Source organism: Rhipicephalus microplus, chromosome 1, assembly GCF_043290135.1.
Source record: "Rhipicephalus microplus isolate Deutch F79 chromosome 1, USDA_Rmic, whole genome shotgun sequence".
Taxonomy (NCBI): Eukaryota; Metazoa; Arthropoda; class Arachnida; order Ixodida; family Ixodidae; genus Rhipicephalus; species Rhipicephalus microplus.
This window is the reverse complement of record NC_134700.1, coordinates 219,701,384-219,720,297: the sequence shown is the minus strand read 5'-3', so window position 1 is coordinate 219,720,297 and position 18,914 is coordinate 219,701,384. Positions and strand designations below refer to the sequence as shown.

Below are 18,914 nucleotides of genomic sequence, written 5' to 3'. Positions count from 1 at the left end.
CCCTTGTTGCTTGCTGTGTGCGACCAGCGTTTGACCAGCTGTAGCGCACGTGTGTAGATGTTTTCTTCAGCATTGCAAGATGATTACCCACGTTCGAGTCCGGTACGAAGATGATAAAAAAATTGGAACGGTGCCAATAGAAGACGTTAAAGATTTCTTCCCCCGTCACCAGCAAGACTTCAAGTCCAAATCCCTCTATTTAGTCAAATGGACGGACGACAGTGGAGACAGCGATTACTATAGGGCCCGGATTCTGGCACTGGGAGGTAAGCCTGCTTTTGTTTGATATGTTGCCGGCGAAATGCATTCTCTTTGGCCTGGCTGACTGCTAAGCACTGTTCACCGTTAGTAACTACAAAGTATTTTATCGATAATCTCCACTAGCATAGTTCATTTTGTTAATTTACCGCGTGCAATCGCAAATAAGTATGGTGTCATTATTAATTTATGCATATACCTGAAAACTCTACGGAGATGACGCTGGTATTTACCTGGCCGCAGAGAGATACCAACAGCGTCGGGTATATCAGCCTGGAGTATATAAGGCCCTTTTGCGGTAGGACGCGCCTTTGTTTGTGGCACTGCAGCTTTTATACCTAATGACAAGGTCTATACGCTACTATTTCGCTCGCGGCATATGACGTTGTGTTACAACGGTACTTAAGCATTCACACGAGGTTCGATGGTTAATTTACAATGCAATAAAACTAATAAAAGTGCATGCTAGAGATCGTGAAATGTGCACGCGTCAGAGGATGATGTGACACTAACTCAGTAAATGTTAATGTTGCAATCCGCCCTCACGTTTTCCAGAATCGGAGGACTTCGCGGAGACAGAGGCCAGAGAGAGAACGCGTATTCCGAAGAGGGTTTATTCGCCGGCGTCTTCGGACTACGAGAATGAAGCGGAGGTAAATTATTATCTAAACCTCCTACAAAAGGTCCTGTCAACACTTGTGTAAACAGTGTGTAACAAGTTATTTTCTATTTTCGCCCAGAGCCCTATCAAAGAAAAAACGAAAAACAAAACAACAAGTGGTGCAGAGGCACGCCTGCTTCAGCTTTTAAAAAGCAAGAAAGAAAATATGAAGAGGCAGGCGAAAAATCAAGATGGGCCACATTCTAAAAAGCACCACAAAGAAGCAATGGACAGTGGGCGCCTTCAGGGGGCTCATGAAACCATTGATAACCTTGAAGAGCAGGTAGAGAAAAAATCTACCATCATTCGCCAACTGCGAAAACAAAATGAAGAAAAAGACAGGGAGATGGCTCAACTCAGAAGACTGAACATGGAGCTTCAGGACAAGGTTATTTCTGCACTGGAAGACATGAAAGGTATGAAGCAGAAAATGTCTTCATTGTACTGATTTTGTGCTGTGAAAGCATTAATGCCATTCTTCTGACATTTAGCAGTGTGTACAGCTTGTTACCATAAAACGTTCGGCAGTCTTTAAGTGAAGATATTTCGAGTTTAGACTGCAAATGGCTATTGTTTACAGCTGTTTGATGAAATTTAATGAAAATATTTTGTCAGCTCTTTTTCCTCTCTGGGCAATGCAAACAGCACGGCACCTCATGTATAAATGCAGGCTGCAGAATTATGAAAAGGATCATGGATGGCAGCCAGTCGAGCCCCTCCGTGTCTGAGGATCTACAAGACACCTTGACAGAGCGAGCCCTTCGCCCAGGTTCATCCAATCCGCAACCGAATGACAGTGAAACAATGGTATTCTATCTGGAATGTCAATAATGTGCAGCTGTCCAAATTACAAACAACTGTTCTTTTGAAAGCATGTTAAAATAATATAAAGCAAGATTGAGCATTATAGATTACTTGTCATAGAAGTTTGTCTCTGCACAGCTGAGCAAGACATTCCAAAAAGAGTTCAGTGATCATTATAGATATGTGTAAATTTTAAGCAGAACTTATGAACAACCAAAAAAAATGAATTTCGTTGTCAGCAACACAACTTACTAAAACAACTTCACTAACGTACTTGTTGGACAGAAATATTAAGGAATACACTTGGCCTTGTCTGCTGCTGTTTTAGCCATCTCGTGCTGCGCGGATTCAGCACAACCTCACTGAGAAGGTGCAGGCACTTTGTAAACTGGTCTTGCACAAAGGCTGCACTTTCTCTCAATGAATACTGTGGTGCTGACACCACCATGTGCAGTTCATAGAAAGAATGCTAGAGTGCAGCACCACAAAACTGGCTGACAAAGTGCTGGTGAAATGAATAGACCTTTGTTGTTTATGATATGCAATACAGGTTGCACTGCACATGGATGCCTTCAGAATGCATATGTTCCGTGCAGGTGGACATTGGACGAGGGCTTATGGTCAAGAAAGGTGCATGGGAACATGTGCAGTCCCATCATAAGGATTCCTTATTTGTCAAGGACCTGCTAGTCACCATCTGGTCGAAAGACAACCTTAAGGAGCGCTCCCTGCATGGTTGGTTATAATACAAAAGCATAGTGTGTGTCAGTTGGTAACGGGGGAATTCGTTGTTGTGGATATCTGTTATGCAGGAAAACAATTTTCAATTTTGAACTTTTGTGTTCTTAAAGTAATATCGATGCTATTAGTTCTTTAAGCAGCTGGTTTCTTCAAGGCTATTTATTGATAATTTTTGTTGTTTCAGACTGCTACAGAGCACGTCTGGAGCATCAAGGCGTGCCTGCAGGAGTACTGCCGTTGGCAGTCAAACAGATGAACCACTTCATTGTTGAGAAGCTTTCAGATATTGAGAAGCTTGCCAAGCGGTAAGATAAGTGTGTTCTTTGTGTCAAAGGACTCCCCCCCCCCCTTTTTTTAAGAGAAACTTGGCCATATTCATCTGCTTGCAACATGCATGTACAGAAAGAGACTGAGAAAATTTGGAGGCTCGTCTGGCATTTTGGCGCAGCGTGGCGCAATATGGTTTTGGCAGCTCGGCGCAAAAGCGGGGAATTGTATCAAATTCGCGTAATTGGCACAGCTGTTGTACCCCTTCAACATGCATAGCTATTTTTATGTTAATGTTTTTATGTTAAATCACATCTAGACTTGGAAGAATGTAAGCCATTGTGTGGCTGACTAAATGTATAAATTCTGCAAAACATTTGCAGGGCGAAGGACAACCAGGGCGTTGCGGAAGTTTAACAGAGGAGGACCATTGGTGCATTTTCTAAATAGTGTAAATATTATGGAATGTGTGAATAAATTTTCATTCTTTCATATTTTTTTTTTCTCTACCATTGTTTTTATCTTGTATGTGCATGCATTTGAGTGTGCATTAATGTCACATTCACACTAGGTAATCCAGCCTGTGCTGTTTCCACTGTGTTGTGAAATTGCAATTAATGAAGTGCAGTGTGATGACAGCCAGCCTTCTACAGGATTGTCATTTTCTACTTGCATCCGCAGAAATGTGATAATCATGTTTATAGGTCAGCCAAGAGACTGCAATTACTACACTACTACTTAGCTTCAGTTGGCTCTCTCTGTATACCAACCACTGGCTGGCTGAAATGCAGTTAGCAATTTAGCGTCAACCAAGTGCTTACCAGAAACTAATGGCCAGCCATATTAAATTGGCTTACCAGGTAGAATGGTGACTGGCTAAACACCAGCTTTTGTCACTGGGCCAATCATCTGGATACATGCAGTGCAGCTTGGTCGAAGACCAGAGAGTCACAACGCAGACGAGCGCTTGTCTGTGTTCTTTGTCTAAGTTCGCGCTGCATGTATCCAAGTATGTATCAACTAGCCCAACTCAACCTTTTATTGAAACATATGGAATCATTGGAGTCTCAATTACCATCAAAGTGCTGACCATTTGCAACAATGTGGGAAGTCATGTGGTTACCAGCCACATTGAATTTGCTTACCAACTAGAATGAATTGGGGGCTGTTTGGAATGCCAGTTACGATCAGTGGGCCAAACATCTGGAACCACAGGATTACCAGTTAGCTTCAACGGGTTAGTCTACTGAGACCTGCCGGGCAACCACGTGCCTACCATTAATTTTCAATGGGTTGACCATTTCAGGTCAACGGGTTTTCTATTCACCACCAGTTGGCTTCAACAGGTCAGCCTATTCACACCAAGTGGACAACCACCAGTATACCATTTAGTATAAATGGGTTGACCATTTTAGGTCAATGGGGTTTCCTATTGACCACCAGTTAGCTTCAACAGGTCAGCCAATTCACACCAGGTGGACAACCACCTGCATACCATTTAGTATTAATGGGTTGACCATTTGAGGTCAATGGGGTTTCCAATTGACCACCAGTTAGCTTCAACAGGTCAGCCAATTCACACCAGGTGGACAACCACCTGCGTACCATTTAGTCTTAATGGGTTGACCATTTGAAATCAACGGGATATTTAATTGACCACCAGTTAGATTCAACGGGTTAGCCAATTCACACCAATTGGACAACCACCAGCGTACCATTTCGTTTTCATGGGCTGGCCATGTGAGGCCAAAGGGGCTACCAGTTTGTCACCAACCAATTTCAAATGGTGCGCACCATTGCAACTAACTGGCAATTGCTCAGCACCAGCCACACTTAACTGGTAGCCAATGGGGTCCCCTGTTGAACCAGTTGCATTGAAGTGGTGAGCCACTTGGATCCCCCTTTGGAATATAAGGGTTTACCCATTGATTCGAACGGGATAATGTTCAATGGGTGGCGAAAATCCTACTGGTCCAACACCCATTGATTTTAAATGGAAATTTTCCAGTTGGACCCATTGAATATTTTTGACTGGGGGGCAACGCCTTCAGAATATATATATATATATATATATATATATATATATATATATATATATATATATATATATATATATATATATATATATATATATATATATATATATATATATATATATGCAGAGCTTAAATTCTAGCTACATACAAGTGTCTTCAATGAATAACCCCTTAAGAACCATTGCAAATGCATCAAGGCAGAAAAAAGTGCACTTCGACACCAACTGCGATAGGTCCTTTATGCCAAGGTACGCATGTTTTATCCAGTCTTTTGTTAAATACCAAATAATCAGATGCGCCTGTCATAGCCGTGATCGCATTGATAAAAGATGACTGCAAACTTACCTCTGTGACTGGAGCCTTTGAATCCGCTTTCGCAGCCACCTGCACAAACAACAGCAAAGTAAACGATCAATAGGCGTACCAAGAATGCCGGTCCACTTCAATACCGGTACGAGGTTGCGTCAACACAGTAACGAAATTTGAGTTGCAACCAAATAAAACTACAAGGCGAAGCATTGAAATGTTGTAAGAAAGTCTGCTGCGTTCACACCGCTAGTAACTAACGCGGACACATGCCGCGTGAATGAATGAACTACTGTTTTAAGTAGCCGTGTGACGATAGGGAACATCACAGACCCTGCTTTTCGTACGAACCAAGGCAGGATAACCATAGCGCGTCGCAAGGCGGAAACACAAAGGCAATCGCATTGTCCAACAAAGTGCGAGAGGAATAAAGTCACTGTTTAGTTTGTTCGTGCCTTTTCATGGTCGCCTAAACTCATCGCTTCCACTTGGTCCGACACGTTGGCCGCCATGACGCAAAAGAGAAAACATCGTGCAAAACAGGATCCAAAACTTGCCCGACAAGACCACTAGAAGCCGACTCGCGGTCGAGACAAGAAACCACGTAATGTTTCAGTTTCGGTTTCGTGTAGCTCATTTCGGCCGTTGTAGACTTTTGTGCAATTTACAGGCGGTTGAATGCAGTTAGTTTTGCTGCATCATTTAATATAACCCATTTTGTGCACTCATAGCAATCTCTCATCGCTTTGACGATCGTAGGAACTTATGTTCCTTTTTTTTTGTTACGAGCGCTTGCCAGCCTCCGCAGCTGAAAGAGAAGGAAAGGTGCACTTTCGCGGAGGTGGAGCAGAGGGGGGTAGCGGTGCTTGCGTGCTGGACATCGGGTGAGCCAAACAAAACATCTTCTTCGTGTTATCAGTCGCTTATGGGCATTTTCTTCAGTTATCTAAACCGCGCTTACTGAAAAGCAGTGCGCGTACCGTTTCTCTTGAGCAACACATGAATAGACGAGAAATAGCGTCTACAAAGTCCTTGCGTCGTTTCTGTACTGAGTACCGTCATGACGATTCTCTTAGGTGCATTGTGAATGCGTTACAGGTGTACGACTGTTGGTGCTTTGATGTTGCCGGAATGCGTGTGAATGTTTTGCAGCTTTAGGTTCTCAGAGACTTTCGTTTTATCGGCGCGCACTTTTCATCGAACGATCGCCGAGAAGGCCACGGCCATGCAAAAATGCCGGGGATCAGCTGTTAGCTGGTGTTCCATTTGCAGCACAAAGACTGGCTCCAAGCCAAACATTCCCGCACTCCCCCAAAAAAGCAGCAGCCATTTCGCTGACAAGCATCTGTGCAGTGAAATTAGCTCGCGGTGAGATTTAGCGCTTTGTTTACAAGCTTGACAATCAAGTTCGCGCTAAGCTAAAGTACTACCGGCAAGGTTCTGTTTACCGTACAACCAATGCCTTTCTCAAATTTTGGAGTCGTTGATACTACATATCGGTGATGCACATTGAATGTGAATATGCTTTTGTTTCTAGAAAATTGGACTAGTTGGAACATATCATAGCGATAAGCGCACTAAGAGGACAAAAAGGACACTGCAGTGTCGTGCACTTTCTTGTGTTTTCTGTCCTCTTTGTGCGCTGAGCGTGATGGACTTTTGGTTCTATATTTGTTTATTCGTATCCGCGCGTATAGATGGAGTTATTTCGGTTGCACTATCGTGCAATGACCGGACGCAGTACGATTGGCAATGACACTTCATTGTAATGAATGTTGACTGGACCAACTTGTATTAATTTATAAATAAAACCGAGTGTTACACGTGCATAAGTCTCAAAATAACGTTATGACATGATCTACACGTTTACCCGCATGAATAAAGCCATCTACAATTACAGTGTGCCAGATATGCACTCATGTGCATTTGGAGATTGTTCTAACATCAAGCCTTCAAAACATGCTGTCACTGTGTTGATTTCAGCAGGCATACCTTTAGTGAATGTTTCATATTTTAATACAGTTTCCTAGTAAATCTGTAGCATATACGTGTGCAGCATATATGGCATTTAAAAATATGTTTGCCAAATGCTTTTGATGAGATGATTGTAAAATTGAAAATCGAAACTGGCAAAGAAAACAAAACAATATGCCCAGAAAAAAAAAAAGAACGACAGGGCAAGTTACACAGAATTATAAGGTGGTCAACAAAACATGACGATGCATTAACGATTACGAAGGCTGACGTATGTTTTGAATGTGTAATACACTGCAGTGAATTTGCTTCCACTGAATTATGTTTGCAGCTTGGCATAAAGGACCCTGTAAAACACATCAGGACCTTTGTTCAGACTCCTCAATTTAGCATTGATTTACCATGACACATCTTTTGCAATTAGTATTCAACCAATAATGCAACATAGACAGCATACTCGCCCCACTTTTATGCACTGTTATATCTCATCGTAAATTGCACTGCTGGATAGGCAATTAGGCAGAGACAAAGGCACATATGCTGGAGGAATAGTCCAAACCATGCCAGCCTGCTAACGGGGTGGTAACAGAGTTTACTCAGTGACTGTTTGTTTGTAACAAGGGTGGGCAGGTAATGATCATTGCATGATGCACTGTGACATGCCATAAGAAACCTAAGCTGCTTGAGAGTCTGCATAGACTCCACAATTAGTGACGTAACATGAAATGCATGACACCGCAAAACACCACACTTTTTTTAATACACCACGTATACGCACACTAGCATATTCTTTTTTCTCTGTGCAGGACACTGGCGCAGTCTCGCAAGAAGCTGGCCCAGCCTAGGCCAGCACCATGGCAGCGCCCACGTGAGCTTGAGCACAGAAACATTCATTGGTCTTGCACATTGCACTGCATGCGCGTGATGTACATTAACATAGTGCCTACATTTCGTGGCTTTGCATTTCTCCGTGACTGAAATCGCACTTGCATCACGAGGACATCCTCTTTTGCTGCTAAGTGCTTAGTGGCTTGTTTTTTGCACTGTGATTTCACTACCATAGTTCTTCCTTTACTTTTCAATCATAGTATAATTGGAAAAAAACACATAGGATTCCCTAATCATCTTGTCTATGATGACATAATCATGCGGTCATTTTAACCCTGCAACCTTACGAGAGAGAAACGATGGAGAAAGGCAGGGAGGTTAACCAAGCTTGGCTCGGTTGGCAGACGCACGGACATATTTTGGTAGCTGATAGTTGGTAGCTGATAAGAGGAATGGTTAAAATTGATAAATTTTTCTTCATGAAATGAGAACTGGGGGCGAATATTTTGTTGCATGCCAGCTCATTTGCGTCCACAGTTATGTGGAATTGGCCTGAAATGCCTCTATCAAAGTGGTTGTAGCTGCATGGCCCTCTTATCTTTACAAATCTTTTATATATTTCTCAGCATAATTTTACAGGCACAAAATGAAGTACATCCCCGTGGTTGTCCTAAACACCGCCAAAAATTTTTCATTCTTGTCTTTGTCAGATGCACAAATCTGCTAGCATCTTTCCAGATACTCTGGTGTCTTAGTTGCGCAAGCACTACTCCTTTCTACAACTCCTGCCGTCCTTTATGATACTGATGCACAGCGGAAGAGGTTTAGAGGGAGGATTGCACTGCTTGCAGAGATACGGAGAATCTGTGGAGGTTGTGCCAAGTGTTGCCTGTGCTGGGTGGCCCACCCGACTCTTGCGGGATGCTGGGGCCACAAGTTACTTCACTGCTGACTGTGTTAAAAAATGCTGGTGAGTTTTCTCGAGGTTGACGAGGCTTTTGTTTAACTGAGCGCATTCAGGAAAAAAAAAAGATGAGCATAAAAGTACATTAAGTAAAAAAGTAATTTGATCAATTTTATTTAACTACTCTTATACTATACCAAAGGTGCTGCTCTTAACATGAAAACACCCTTGGTTGACTAGAAAGTGCTAAAAAAAATATAAATGAAAAAGCAGGTGGCCACACTACTTAGCTCACGCCGACTCGCCATAAAATCATAGGTTTCGATGTCATATGTTGCAACTTATGTTATTCTTTATTCATGAAAGTAAATAATGTTTTGTTTTAAGGAAACCAGATGATTAACTTAAGAAGTCACAAATTTCGTTGAGTCAATGGGGCCAAAATAGGGAAAACCACAATGAAATCTGTGGTTTCATCTAGTATGTAGGTGCTTGCTTCCGGCAACAAATCCTAAAAATGGAACTTTGACTTTTATTTTATCATTCAATAATAAACTGATCATCATGAAATTATGACGGTAGGTATTTCAAAAAATAATAACGCACTCCAAACTGATTTAGTGTTTCATTTTAGTGTCTCTTAAAGGGAGTGCATAATGGCGTTGCTGTAGGTTTCAAAAAATCTTTATCGTGAAAACTTTGCTTCAAGTCCAGAGTTGCATCATTGTCACAAACAAAGTGGATCAATCTGGAAAACATAGATGTTCAGTTTCATTTAGACCTATTTACGTCTGCACTGTTATTGGCTGTTCATGCCTCACTGCACTTGATATGGCATCCTCTAGTTGGAGCCTGCGAGATAAGAAGATTCTTCTTAAAAAATTATTTTAAAAGTTTTAAGTAAAATACCATCATTCCAAACTTACTATTGCCATATTTTCTTTTGATTGTGACAGCTGTGATATGTGAAGTCAGAGTGCAGTGTGACATTCACATGTTTCTGAACATAGTATTATTCACATTTTTTCTGAACAGTAAGCAAAAAAATGTTGATAAAAAAGTTATGATATTTAAGGAACAGTTTAACAGTTCAACAAATTTATGATAACATCGACAACAAATAGAACTACCTTTCTCACTCAATCAACATTTTATGCAGTTTCAAATGTAAACAATGTCTGTATGTATGTCACTCTAGTTGCTATAAAAACAAGCAGAAATTTTCTCAAATAGAAAAAATTTTCTGCTAGAAAAATTAAAAGGCAACCAACCTCCTTGAGTATGCTTTTAGCCATTTTGTGCACTCAGCGTCTGGACGCTACTTTCTTCAAAAAGGATGTGCTGCCAAGCGTTGTTTTTTTTTTTGTGTTGCTTAGTTTTATTGACCCTCGCGAAGCTTGTGACGCACTGTGGCAGTTTATAGAATCTTCTAACAAAATGTGCAATTGCAGCTGGGACAGCCTCTGCTGGCTTATTGTTTTGCCGTCCAGAAGCGCAAAGGAGGGATTCGAAGAATATACTATCTGAGTTGTTTTTTCTTTTCTTTAGACCTCTCTCTCTCTCTTTTTGTTAGTGTCTCATTGACTACACACATGGCAACTTGCACAGTTGTTTTGTCCTGTGCTCTTTACTGTTTGAGAAACACTGCACGGCCTTCATTCTGTTGATCCTGCAGAAAGGATGGGAAGCAGTTCCAAAAATAGCACAACTCGGGGTTGCTCCCTACTATTTTTTTTTAATCTCTCTTCTTGGCCCACTGAGGCGGTGGTCCCCCAGTGTCAGTGCCAAATCTTGTTGCCGTCATAGCATGGTCCTTAATCTAAATGGGAGTTGTTTCGTAACAAGGCAAAGCTCCAAAGTGGGGTGATTGCTCAAGAAGAAAAAAAAAACAAACTGTTTCCCACGTTTGCACGGCTGTCAAGACCTTGGATCTCGGTTTATGTTCGGACGTCAGGCTCATCCTCTTCTGAGACACCGTGTGCAATGGACGCTGGTAGGACGCTTTCTCAGTGTGCTGCTTTCAATTCACTTGCTTCTGTTCAACCTGCCTAAGCCTAGCACTTGAGCTGTGATGTCAGATTTTCTACAACTCACTTAATCATGCATGCATGTTTGTGGTCATCTGTGTGCTGGTTGCTGGCTGTCAATGCAGAAATGACGTGTATTCAAGAGTAGTGTGTGTGCTGATATTGTGTAGATGTCAAATAACTGCTAGTGTTTTATGTAAACATTTGAGATTGTGATCTTTACATTGTTGTGTAGATATACTAACTTTATGTTTGTGCCTCATGATAGACTGCATGCGGAAGAAAATAACAGCACTGGTGGTGTTATTTTCATTGGCCTTTTGCTGTTTAACATTGTTTAGACTTGCAAACCCAACTGCGCTATCAGAGATCATTTTACATGAATATCTTTTCCAGGTACATTGAATACTGTTTAATGCTCAGACAATAACAATATATGTTATCATTCAAGACCACCAGATTTGTCATAATATCGGTTAAACTTAACATAAATACATAAATGTGCATCAATTTGGCATGTTTACAATGAATCATTTTGTACAGCATTTCACGCAGCTTTCTGCTGTTTAAACCTTGATGAAATAATCAACATTATGTAGTCAGTGCATGCGGTGCAAACCAAGGCTATCTGTATGCAGAGTTCTGTATCACTTATGAAAAGAAACTTAATATCTTTCTAAAACAACATTACAGTTTCTGTATATGCTAATCTGTCTATTATTACAAATGGCAAACCTGTAAATGGCACTTTTCCAGGTCGTGAAACTTGTTTGGTATTCTTTAGTGTTAATTATGTGTCATATTAATAAAGCTTTTGCCATTTCAGAAAGTGTGGTGATGTAGGCTGTGACAAATATGCGACAAATGTTTGACAATCTGTAGCAAATGTTTGGCTTCTGTGGAATGCCTGATGACAGTGTTAAATGACAATAAATTATGCCCAACTTGGAGGGAAAAACATGTAAACTGATAAATCATGTGAAGTAAGTTGTTTAGCGAAGTTTACAGAATTATCGATATACTCAAGCTATCTATCCTTTTCCCCCCACTCACATAAAAATCCTCGTGAAAATCTATAGAGATAGCATAAACTTTACAATTATTGCGAAGTAATGAATGTAGTATTGCACACAATGGTGTAGAAGTATTTCGTAAAATTTATGTGCAGCAGTGCTTTATTTACATTGAGCTAAGCCTGAAGCTAAAAAATGTCTATTTAGTAAGGGTGTACGAATTTGAAATTTTTAATGTTTTCAATGGTGCTTGTTATTGGATTTGATTTCCCCTTGAGTTTTTTATTCGAAATATTTAAACTTTCTGAAGGCAGATACAGACAACGTCTGATTGGTAATGGCTCCTTCAGATTTTTCTTATGCGTCACCCCATCACATCCTCGTATTGCGGCAAAGTTGTCTTTATGGCCCTGCTGCGGTCACAAAGGTATTGACTCGAGAGAGCACTGATTCCAACATGGACATGATAAATGTGGTGGAAGTACAGGCTTGGTTTATGCCTTTCTGGACCTAAAATTTAGGCTGAAAGTAAAAGAAAGTTTGAAGATGTCTATCTTACAAAATTTCAGATATTCTTATATATTGACGTCTACGCGGCAGATTTGGAACTCCGGACTTGAAAGGAGCACACCATTCTTCGCCATATCAGTTCGGCTTCCACAGAAGTTTAAAAGGGTAGAGAGGCTGAGGAAATGGAATCTTTGCCTTTCACGCGTAAAGTGTTGCTGGTAACACTAATTGCACCAAACCATGTACAGGAGACTCTCAGTAAACGGAAATCTGTTAAACAGAACTACTGCTTAAACGGACCTATTGCCTCTGCAATGCTTGTTTTCGGGCTCGTATTCTACACTTTTGCATACCTCTCAGTAAACGGAACTCCTGTTAAATGGAACATATTTTCCCGTTCCCTTCAGGTTTTGTTTACTGAGAGTCTACTGTACATAAATAAAATTCAGTCTCTGCATTGTCTTTTTCTTAATAAGACAACTATAAAACACCACCATTGAGTGCTTCATCAACCTAGTCAAAAGAAACACTTTTGTGTTGCTAGCTCATTAGAATATGCTTAGGAATCCTCTCCCTTTATTCTCTAATTTTGCTGGGAAGTACTTGAAAAGTACTTCCCAGCGAGTACTTCCCAGTACTTTCCATGCCACAATTGTTTCTTGTTTGTGTAAATCACGGTGTATCGTTGTGGTGAAATAAAATTTCAACTTCAACTTCAAGTATTCCATAAATATTTGAAAATATTTAATTTGCACTCACACTTCAGTATTCGGATTCGCTTTGCAGCCCATATTTTGCAATTTGCACAGCTCTGCTTTATTTGGCAAGAGTTAGTGTTTACTTTTGACAAATTCTAGTATTCTCTTTCTCACATACTTTCTATTTTAAACTCAATCAGGTCATTTTTTAACTGCGTGAATGAAGTCACTCTTGATGAATAATGAGCAAAAGTGTGATGCATTTTGTGCTCTCTCTGTCTGCAGAGAAAAGGAAACAGCTGACACCAACGCAGATTGATGAGTGCATCCCGATGCTCCTCGCACTATTGGAAGTATGTCCTCGGCACAATTTTAAGCATGCATTAGTGCGGCTGCACATGACAACTGTCGTAGCATAGAGGTCATAAAGCTAGCTATGCATCCTCAGAGTATAAGTACGTAGTCAGAAACCATCAAACACTATCTTGAGCTTCAGACAGACATACAAACCGGTGACCTGCATGAAACTTCTAAAGCAAAAAAAAAAAAAAAGCTTAGGAGGTTTGGAAGAATTAGTGGTTCGGCTAATAAGGCACAGAAAATGCAGGCGCATTAAGAACAAAAGGCGTTTGTCTTTTCTGCTTCTCTTGTACCTGTATCTTTTACCTCTATTGTTTATTTTCGATAACTCACAGCACAAGAAGCACACAGGCGAAGTATAGGACAACACGAGCGCTATACTTCGTCTGCCTCCTTCTCGCACTGTGAGTTATCGGAACTATCACGAACTAGCCCAGACTTGCCTTCTTGTTCTATTGTTTATACTATGACCTGCATAGAACTATAGAAAACCTTATCACGAAACCTACTCTTATTAAAATAGTACATGTAAAATATGTCGTTTCTCTAATTCAAGAAGTGTTTTATTGATTTTGATGAAATTATTGCATTTGAAAGATAGTAAGGTAGTCAGTACTATATGCTTTAGAACTGCTTGTGTATGTCGGTCAGTTATAAATTGTGTGCATGTCTTAGCCATTGCATGATTTTATAATCTGAAACAGTTGCACTATATTAAAGTGTGTCATTGGGAACTCTGTTTGCAGCTCTGTTACCGCGTGCCACACATTGCTCTTGACATATATTGCCTGCAAGCTGTGTTTGTTTTCTTCTTAAGTTGGTCATGATGATTAAGGCAGAAATATGCCACGAGAGTTTGAAGACATGTGCCGCGAGGCTCACAGGGCACAACAAAACAGAAAATTTGACAATTGAATGGTAGTCATAATATTTGGTGTAGCAGTGACTACTAGTTAACTCCTACAGATATCAGTTTAAATGCACTGTACATACTAGTATAAGGTAGCTTGGCAGTGTACTTATCTCTGTCATATTGAAGTCCGAGGATGAGTATCTCGTGAGTAGCGATTGGAGATTTCATAGAAAGCAAGGCCCTATGATGGAGAGGCTTTTATCACTTCCTCAAGAGTACTGTGTACATAGAAAAGAAAAAGCTTATTAAAAAAACATATTGTGGGCATTTTTTCTTGATTGTCTAACATGGTGCTTTTGTAGATCAGTGACTGGACAGTTTAGGGCACCTTTAATCCTCTCTTAGGTTTATTTTTTTTTATTTACAGCAACCTAAAAATTCTTCTGTAGTTCGAGATGTGGTCATGGCCTTAAAAGAAATAGTGAGCGAGCAGAAAGGTAAGCACACTTTTGGTTTTTGACTTTCCGTGGTGAGATGTGATGTTTATTAACAGTAAGACCACACATATAACGTTGCTCATTGCCAGAGCTTGTTTTACTGCAGGGCAGGTTTAATTGAAAGAGCTCATGCAAACATGAGAAGCTCTGAGATTACTTCATTTATTATAATTGGTTTCATACTACTCAGCTTAACTTTTACGGTTTAAGCATTCTGGAATGAGTACCAGGCTTCTCAGTATTGTGTCATCACTAAAATATTTTTTTTTATTTTTTCAGCACTTTGGCACCTATTAAACATTTTTCTACACATCTGCAATCAATGTATAGTGAATCAATATCTTTTATACATTTAGATGTTTTATACATTTAATACATTCATATGTCAGACTATATATAGAACAATTTGCACTGGTTACTTAACAATGTTTGTTTTGCTTAGACCAGTTGTACAGGATACTGTTACAGTATAAAATAACTGAATAAAGTTACCTTTGATTAGAGAACAATATAAATCCAGCAGTATGCATGACACTATTTCAAGTATGCAGTGCATACTGTGTATGTACGGAAATGTTTCACCTTCGGAAACAAACTGGGAATGAATAGATGGCAGCCTAATTGTATCGTTTGGTAGAATTTTCATCCCTTGTTAACCTTGTTGCTTTCAAAAATGCTAACCAACTTATCCTCTATTGACTTAGAGTGTTACATCTTGAACGATTCCAAGCGAAAAAAAAAAAAAAGGAGGGAGGAGGGTCAACCATTATCAGTGTTGTCCTTGTTTTATGCCTGCAGTTTTATTTCGAAAGACTTTTTCTCTCAACTTTCTGAAATCATGCCACTGTTATCATGCATATTCCTGTGCACTTAGAAACATGATGGCCATTGTACAAATTTCTCCAGATGCACGTCACAGTTGAGCCGTTTTTCTGGCTGTGGTTTACATCTGGTGAAAAACAATAATGTAATGTTGATATTATGGCTGTGAATATTTGGCAGCCCAACGAAATGTTTCACCACCTAGTGTGAAAACGTTACCATCTAAAAAGTTTAGCGCAGTGGTGAGCAGAGCATGGCAAATTCTACCGGGCATAGCAGTACAGCTTTGAGATAGTGTATAAGAAACTAAAGAAAAATAAATCCCAGTAGTGAAGGAAAGGCAGATGATAAATTTTTTTGCAAATACTTGTGTTGCGATGCCCTTGAGTGCTAAACACACTCGACACCTATAGGGTAACGTGTCATTTGGTGCCTGTAATATGTTTTGTGTGAAAATGTGTGAAATTTAAACAATTTGATGCCACGTTTCTGGATACTCCATTTAAGAAGAATGCAAGTGTTTGAATAAACTACCCTGCATTTTATAGCTACTAATTGCAGTTAGGATTATGTAATTACATTACCTCAATTCATGACATATTTCTTCATAAAACAAACCACTTACCCACTTAAACTACACCCTATAGCAGGCCCATAGCATTAAACATATTTTTTTATGGACGGGAGGGGGCACTTGGTGAATACTTCAACTATTTTAGAATAACTCCTTTTTTTAGTGCTTATTATTGTCAAAACACTCTCCTTCATCAGAAATTTGGGGTTGGGGAGGAGAAGGGGGCTAGGGCACCCCTCGTCCTAACTAAGGGCCTGCCCAATAGTTATCCAATGACTATAATAATTCTCTAAAATATTTTTTTAATATTTCGAAATTTCTTCTGGGACACCCCATGTCGGGTATCTCATTAAACACAGCACTGCTTTCACCAGACTGATCGTTTGTAACAAAATATTTCACCCATAAGTACTACGTAAAACTTTTGGTAACAAATGTGTTTAATTTACCATTAGCTCATTGTTCGTTGTCTCTCTTTTGTCGCCAGTGCGCAGAAATGGCAAAAGTAAGTCGCACGTACTTTATGTTCACACTGTGTCACAATAAGATAATGTGTTATAACACTATTCCTGGACACTTTTGGCAATGTGTGCATCCAGGTCGAACCCGCCTACTGGTCGAGCAAAGTGCAACTCAGGTGCTGCTACCGGTGCTTCTGAAGCATCGTGACATAGGGCTCTCCGAACCGGCGTTTCTGGTGGCCCTCTGCAACCTACTCTCTCGTCTAGCCGTGCAAGGTGACCAACTCAAAATGAGCAGAAAAAGAGGTAGTGCGTTAAAAGTGCACGGTAATAAAAAAATATGCTTAATATGCAGCCTGTGTTTGATGCTTGCATGTAGTGATTTGTCTTAGTGTTCCTTTGTTTTCCCTGTAGGTCACTACCTGAATTAACAGAGTACTTATGTTGCATTTATTCTTACTTTCAATTAGATCTCAAACTATTATAAAAAAAGAACAAAAAGATGTTTGATTACTGCATGATCGTTGGCTTGCTGAGAACTATAACAACTAGCATCCTTTGCTTCACCAGTGATACTGTGAAACTCACCGTAATGTGTATACATTGCATAAACTGTGGTACAATGAATGTCATTGACTTTTGACCGAACGCTAATTACATTACTTTCCAGATCAAAAGTTTTGCTTAAGGGCTCGTGTCCTGGGTGCATACAAAGTTCCCTTGGAAGAGCTTCGAAAATTCAAAGTCAAAATCAAGGTCAAGGTTGCCCTCTTGCTGCTGCTGAAAAGACTGCTTGGCAACAGTTGAGTACTTTAGCATGAGTACCTGTGACAATTCAGTCTTATTATACTGCTTATCAAAGAATAAAAACTTTTAGATGTCTTGTAAGCATTTGATGTGAGTTATTGCTTACATGATTTCATAAGTATTGAAAAAATTACTATAACAGCTAGTTCATGACTTTCCCCTCACATCCGGGCTGTTGGCAGTACTCTTATTACTATTTAAAATCACCTTATTAGCCTTTTAAAGTCATTATTTCAGACCGGACGTGAAGCATTTGTAGTATTATCGCTGTGTTCAGGTAAACATGGAGCACTTTATGAAGTATCACCTGCAGTAACGATTTTATGTGGTGGTCTAGTGCTAACGGCATTTGGCGGCTGGCCCAATAGATACGGAATCGCTGTGCTATAGGCTCGTGTACTGTGTGTTTCTAGTGCACGTTCGAAAACCCCAGGTGGTAGATATTATCCTAAACTTTTCACTATAATATCTGTCATAGCCCGAGCCACTTTGGGACATTAAACCACATGAAAGAAACCATAAACTATCACTGCAGTAAAAATAAAAGTCAGTTTCGCCGCAATAAAGGGCAAAACAATGGATGCGATAGCAACAGCTTGGAATATAATGCTGAGAACAGCAAGCAGATTGTTTTCGTGCGTTATTTGTTTTCGTGCGTCATTTGTGCGTGAGCAGCACGTGCAGCGTGCTGCTCACACACAAATGACGCACGAAAACAATGTACACAGAAGGAGAGCAAACTAAGAACGTTTACCGCTTGACAGTTAGAGTGCTGTTTAAACAAACCAATTTTACACGAAACGTAATAACACGTACAGATATGAGTGTGAACTAACAAGTGCCCCAGTTGTTACTTCGCTGTGTTTGAAAAGCACACTCTTTTCCCAAACGGCACTTGTCCAGAGAGCGCCCAGCAACTAAATGCAATTGTTCCGATAAAAGTCGAATGCGCACGATTCTCCCCACTAAAGAATAAGCGCGCATTCAAAAGAGCATCTACCCCCCCCAGCTGGACAAAATACGCGTGGGAGATAAGCACGTGTTGGTGCATCGTGACGAGCTCTGCGCCAAAAGCGGGCAGCTTTTTTTTTTTCTTCTTAAGTTTTCATGTATATAGATACTTATACGTATACGGTGAATGACGGCGACGGCAAAAAACCAGCCGTGACTGCCGATATAATTTCCATCGCAATAAAACTTTCAGCAATACAATGTGCATTACAGTGGTTCTTGTCGGTCCTTACGTTAAAGCTATCCAGCCATGTTCCTATTACAATACTATGTCCACAACAGTAGTAATTTATGGCACAATGGACTTTCATTAACTTGGACCCATTGAACTTTGCTTTTTGGTTAATTTGATCTGAGCCAAATGTGCAGCTGGTACCACATTCATTTCATGGCACCAAACTTTCTTTATTCCGGCTTTAAACTTAGCCTTCACTGGATGATTTGAACATGTATCGTCATTTTATGCCCATCACATTGCAGTGGTGACCAGAGTGATGGTTTC

General features: G+C 40.2%; 3 protein-coding genes across 14 annotated transcripts in view; 2 read left to right on the top strand and 1 right to left on the bottom strand.

Moving 5' to 3' along the window:
* ThrRS (threonine--tRNA ligase) overlaps window positions 1–5,651 on the bottom strand; it is a 28,791-nt gene extending 23,140 nt beyond the window's left edge. For 2 of the 3 annotated variants that reach the window (XM_075891389.1, XM_075891391.1), the window contains exons 1-2: window positions 5,407–5,616; window positions 5,113–5,151 (exon numbers count right to left, since the gene is read on the bottom strand). In XM_075891389.1, coding sequence (XP_075747504.1) covers window positions 5,113–5,151; window positions 5,407–5,478 — 111 coding nt within the window. In that variant the 5' untranslated portion in view covers window positions 5,479–5,616. Of the gene's footprint in view, window positions 1–5,112; window positions 5,152–5,406 lie in introns of all 3 variants that reach the window. The other variant, XM_037412484.2, reaches the window with a different exon arrangement.
* On the top strand, window positions 80–2,469 carry LOC142808134 (uncharacterized). The gene is made up of 5 exons (XM_075891394.1): window positions 80–266; window positions 814–911; window positions 999–1,335; window positions 1,590–1,726; window positions 2,320–2,469. Exons 1-5 carry the CDS (start codon window positions 80–82, stop codon window positions 2,467–2,469), a joined length of 909 nt encoding a protein of 302 aa, XP_075747509.1.
* Window positions 5,652–5,823: 172 nt separating the features above from the next.
* Window positions 5,824–18,914, top strand: part of LOC119159660 (cytosolic carboxypeptidase 1-like) — a 47,733-nt gene continuing 34,642 nt past the window's right edge. For 2 of the 10 annotated variants that reach the window (XM_075891381.1, XM_075891378.1), the window contains exons 1-7: window positions 6,070–6,441; window positions 7,854–7,915; window positions 13,313–13,380; window positions 14,668–14,737; window positions 16,621–16,638; window positions 16,733–16,870; window positions 17,265–17,396. In XM_075891381.1, the coding sequence (XP_075747496.1) occupies window positions 6,215–6,441; window positions 7,854–7,915; window positions 13,313–13,380; window positions 14,668–14,737; window positions 16,621–16,638; window positions 16,733–16,870; window positions 17,265–17,396 (715 nt within the window). In that variant the 5' untranslated portion in view covers window positions 6,070–6,214. Of the gene's footprint in view, window positions 5,958–6,069; window positions 6,442–7,853; window positions 7,916–8,726; window positions 8,846–10,701; window positions 10,773–13,312; window positions 13,381–14,667; window positions 14,738–16,620; window positions 16,639–16,732; window positions 16,871–17,264; window positions 17,397–18,914 lie in introns of those variants that run through there. The other 8 variants (XM_075891385.1, XM_075891383.1, XM_075891386.1 and 5 more) reach the window with 8 other exon arrangements.

Bases quoted from the DNA above. Each gene is read 5' to 3' on its own strand.
- LOC142808134 (XM_075891394.1), top strand. From the start codon at position 80: ATGATTACCCACGTTCGAGTCCGGTACGAAGATGATAAAAAAATTGGA. The intron at 912-998 runs GTAAATTATTAT...ATTTTCGCCCAG, and splicing joins ACTACGAGAATGAAGCGGAG to AGCCCTATCAAAGAAAAAAC. The intron at 1,336-1,589 runs GTATGAAGCAGA...GTATAAATGCAG, and splicing joins TGCACTGGAAGACATGAAAG to GCTGCAGAATTATGAAAAGG.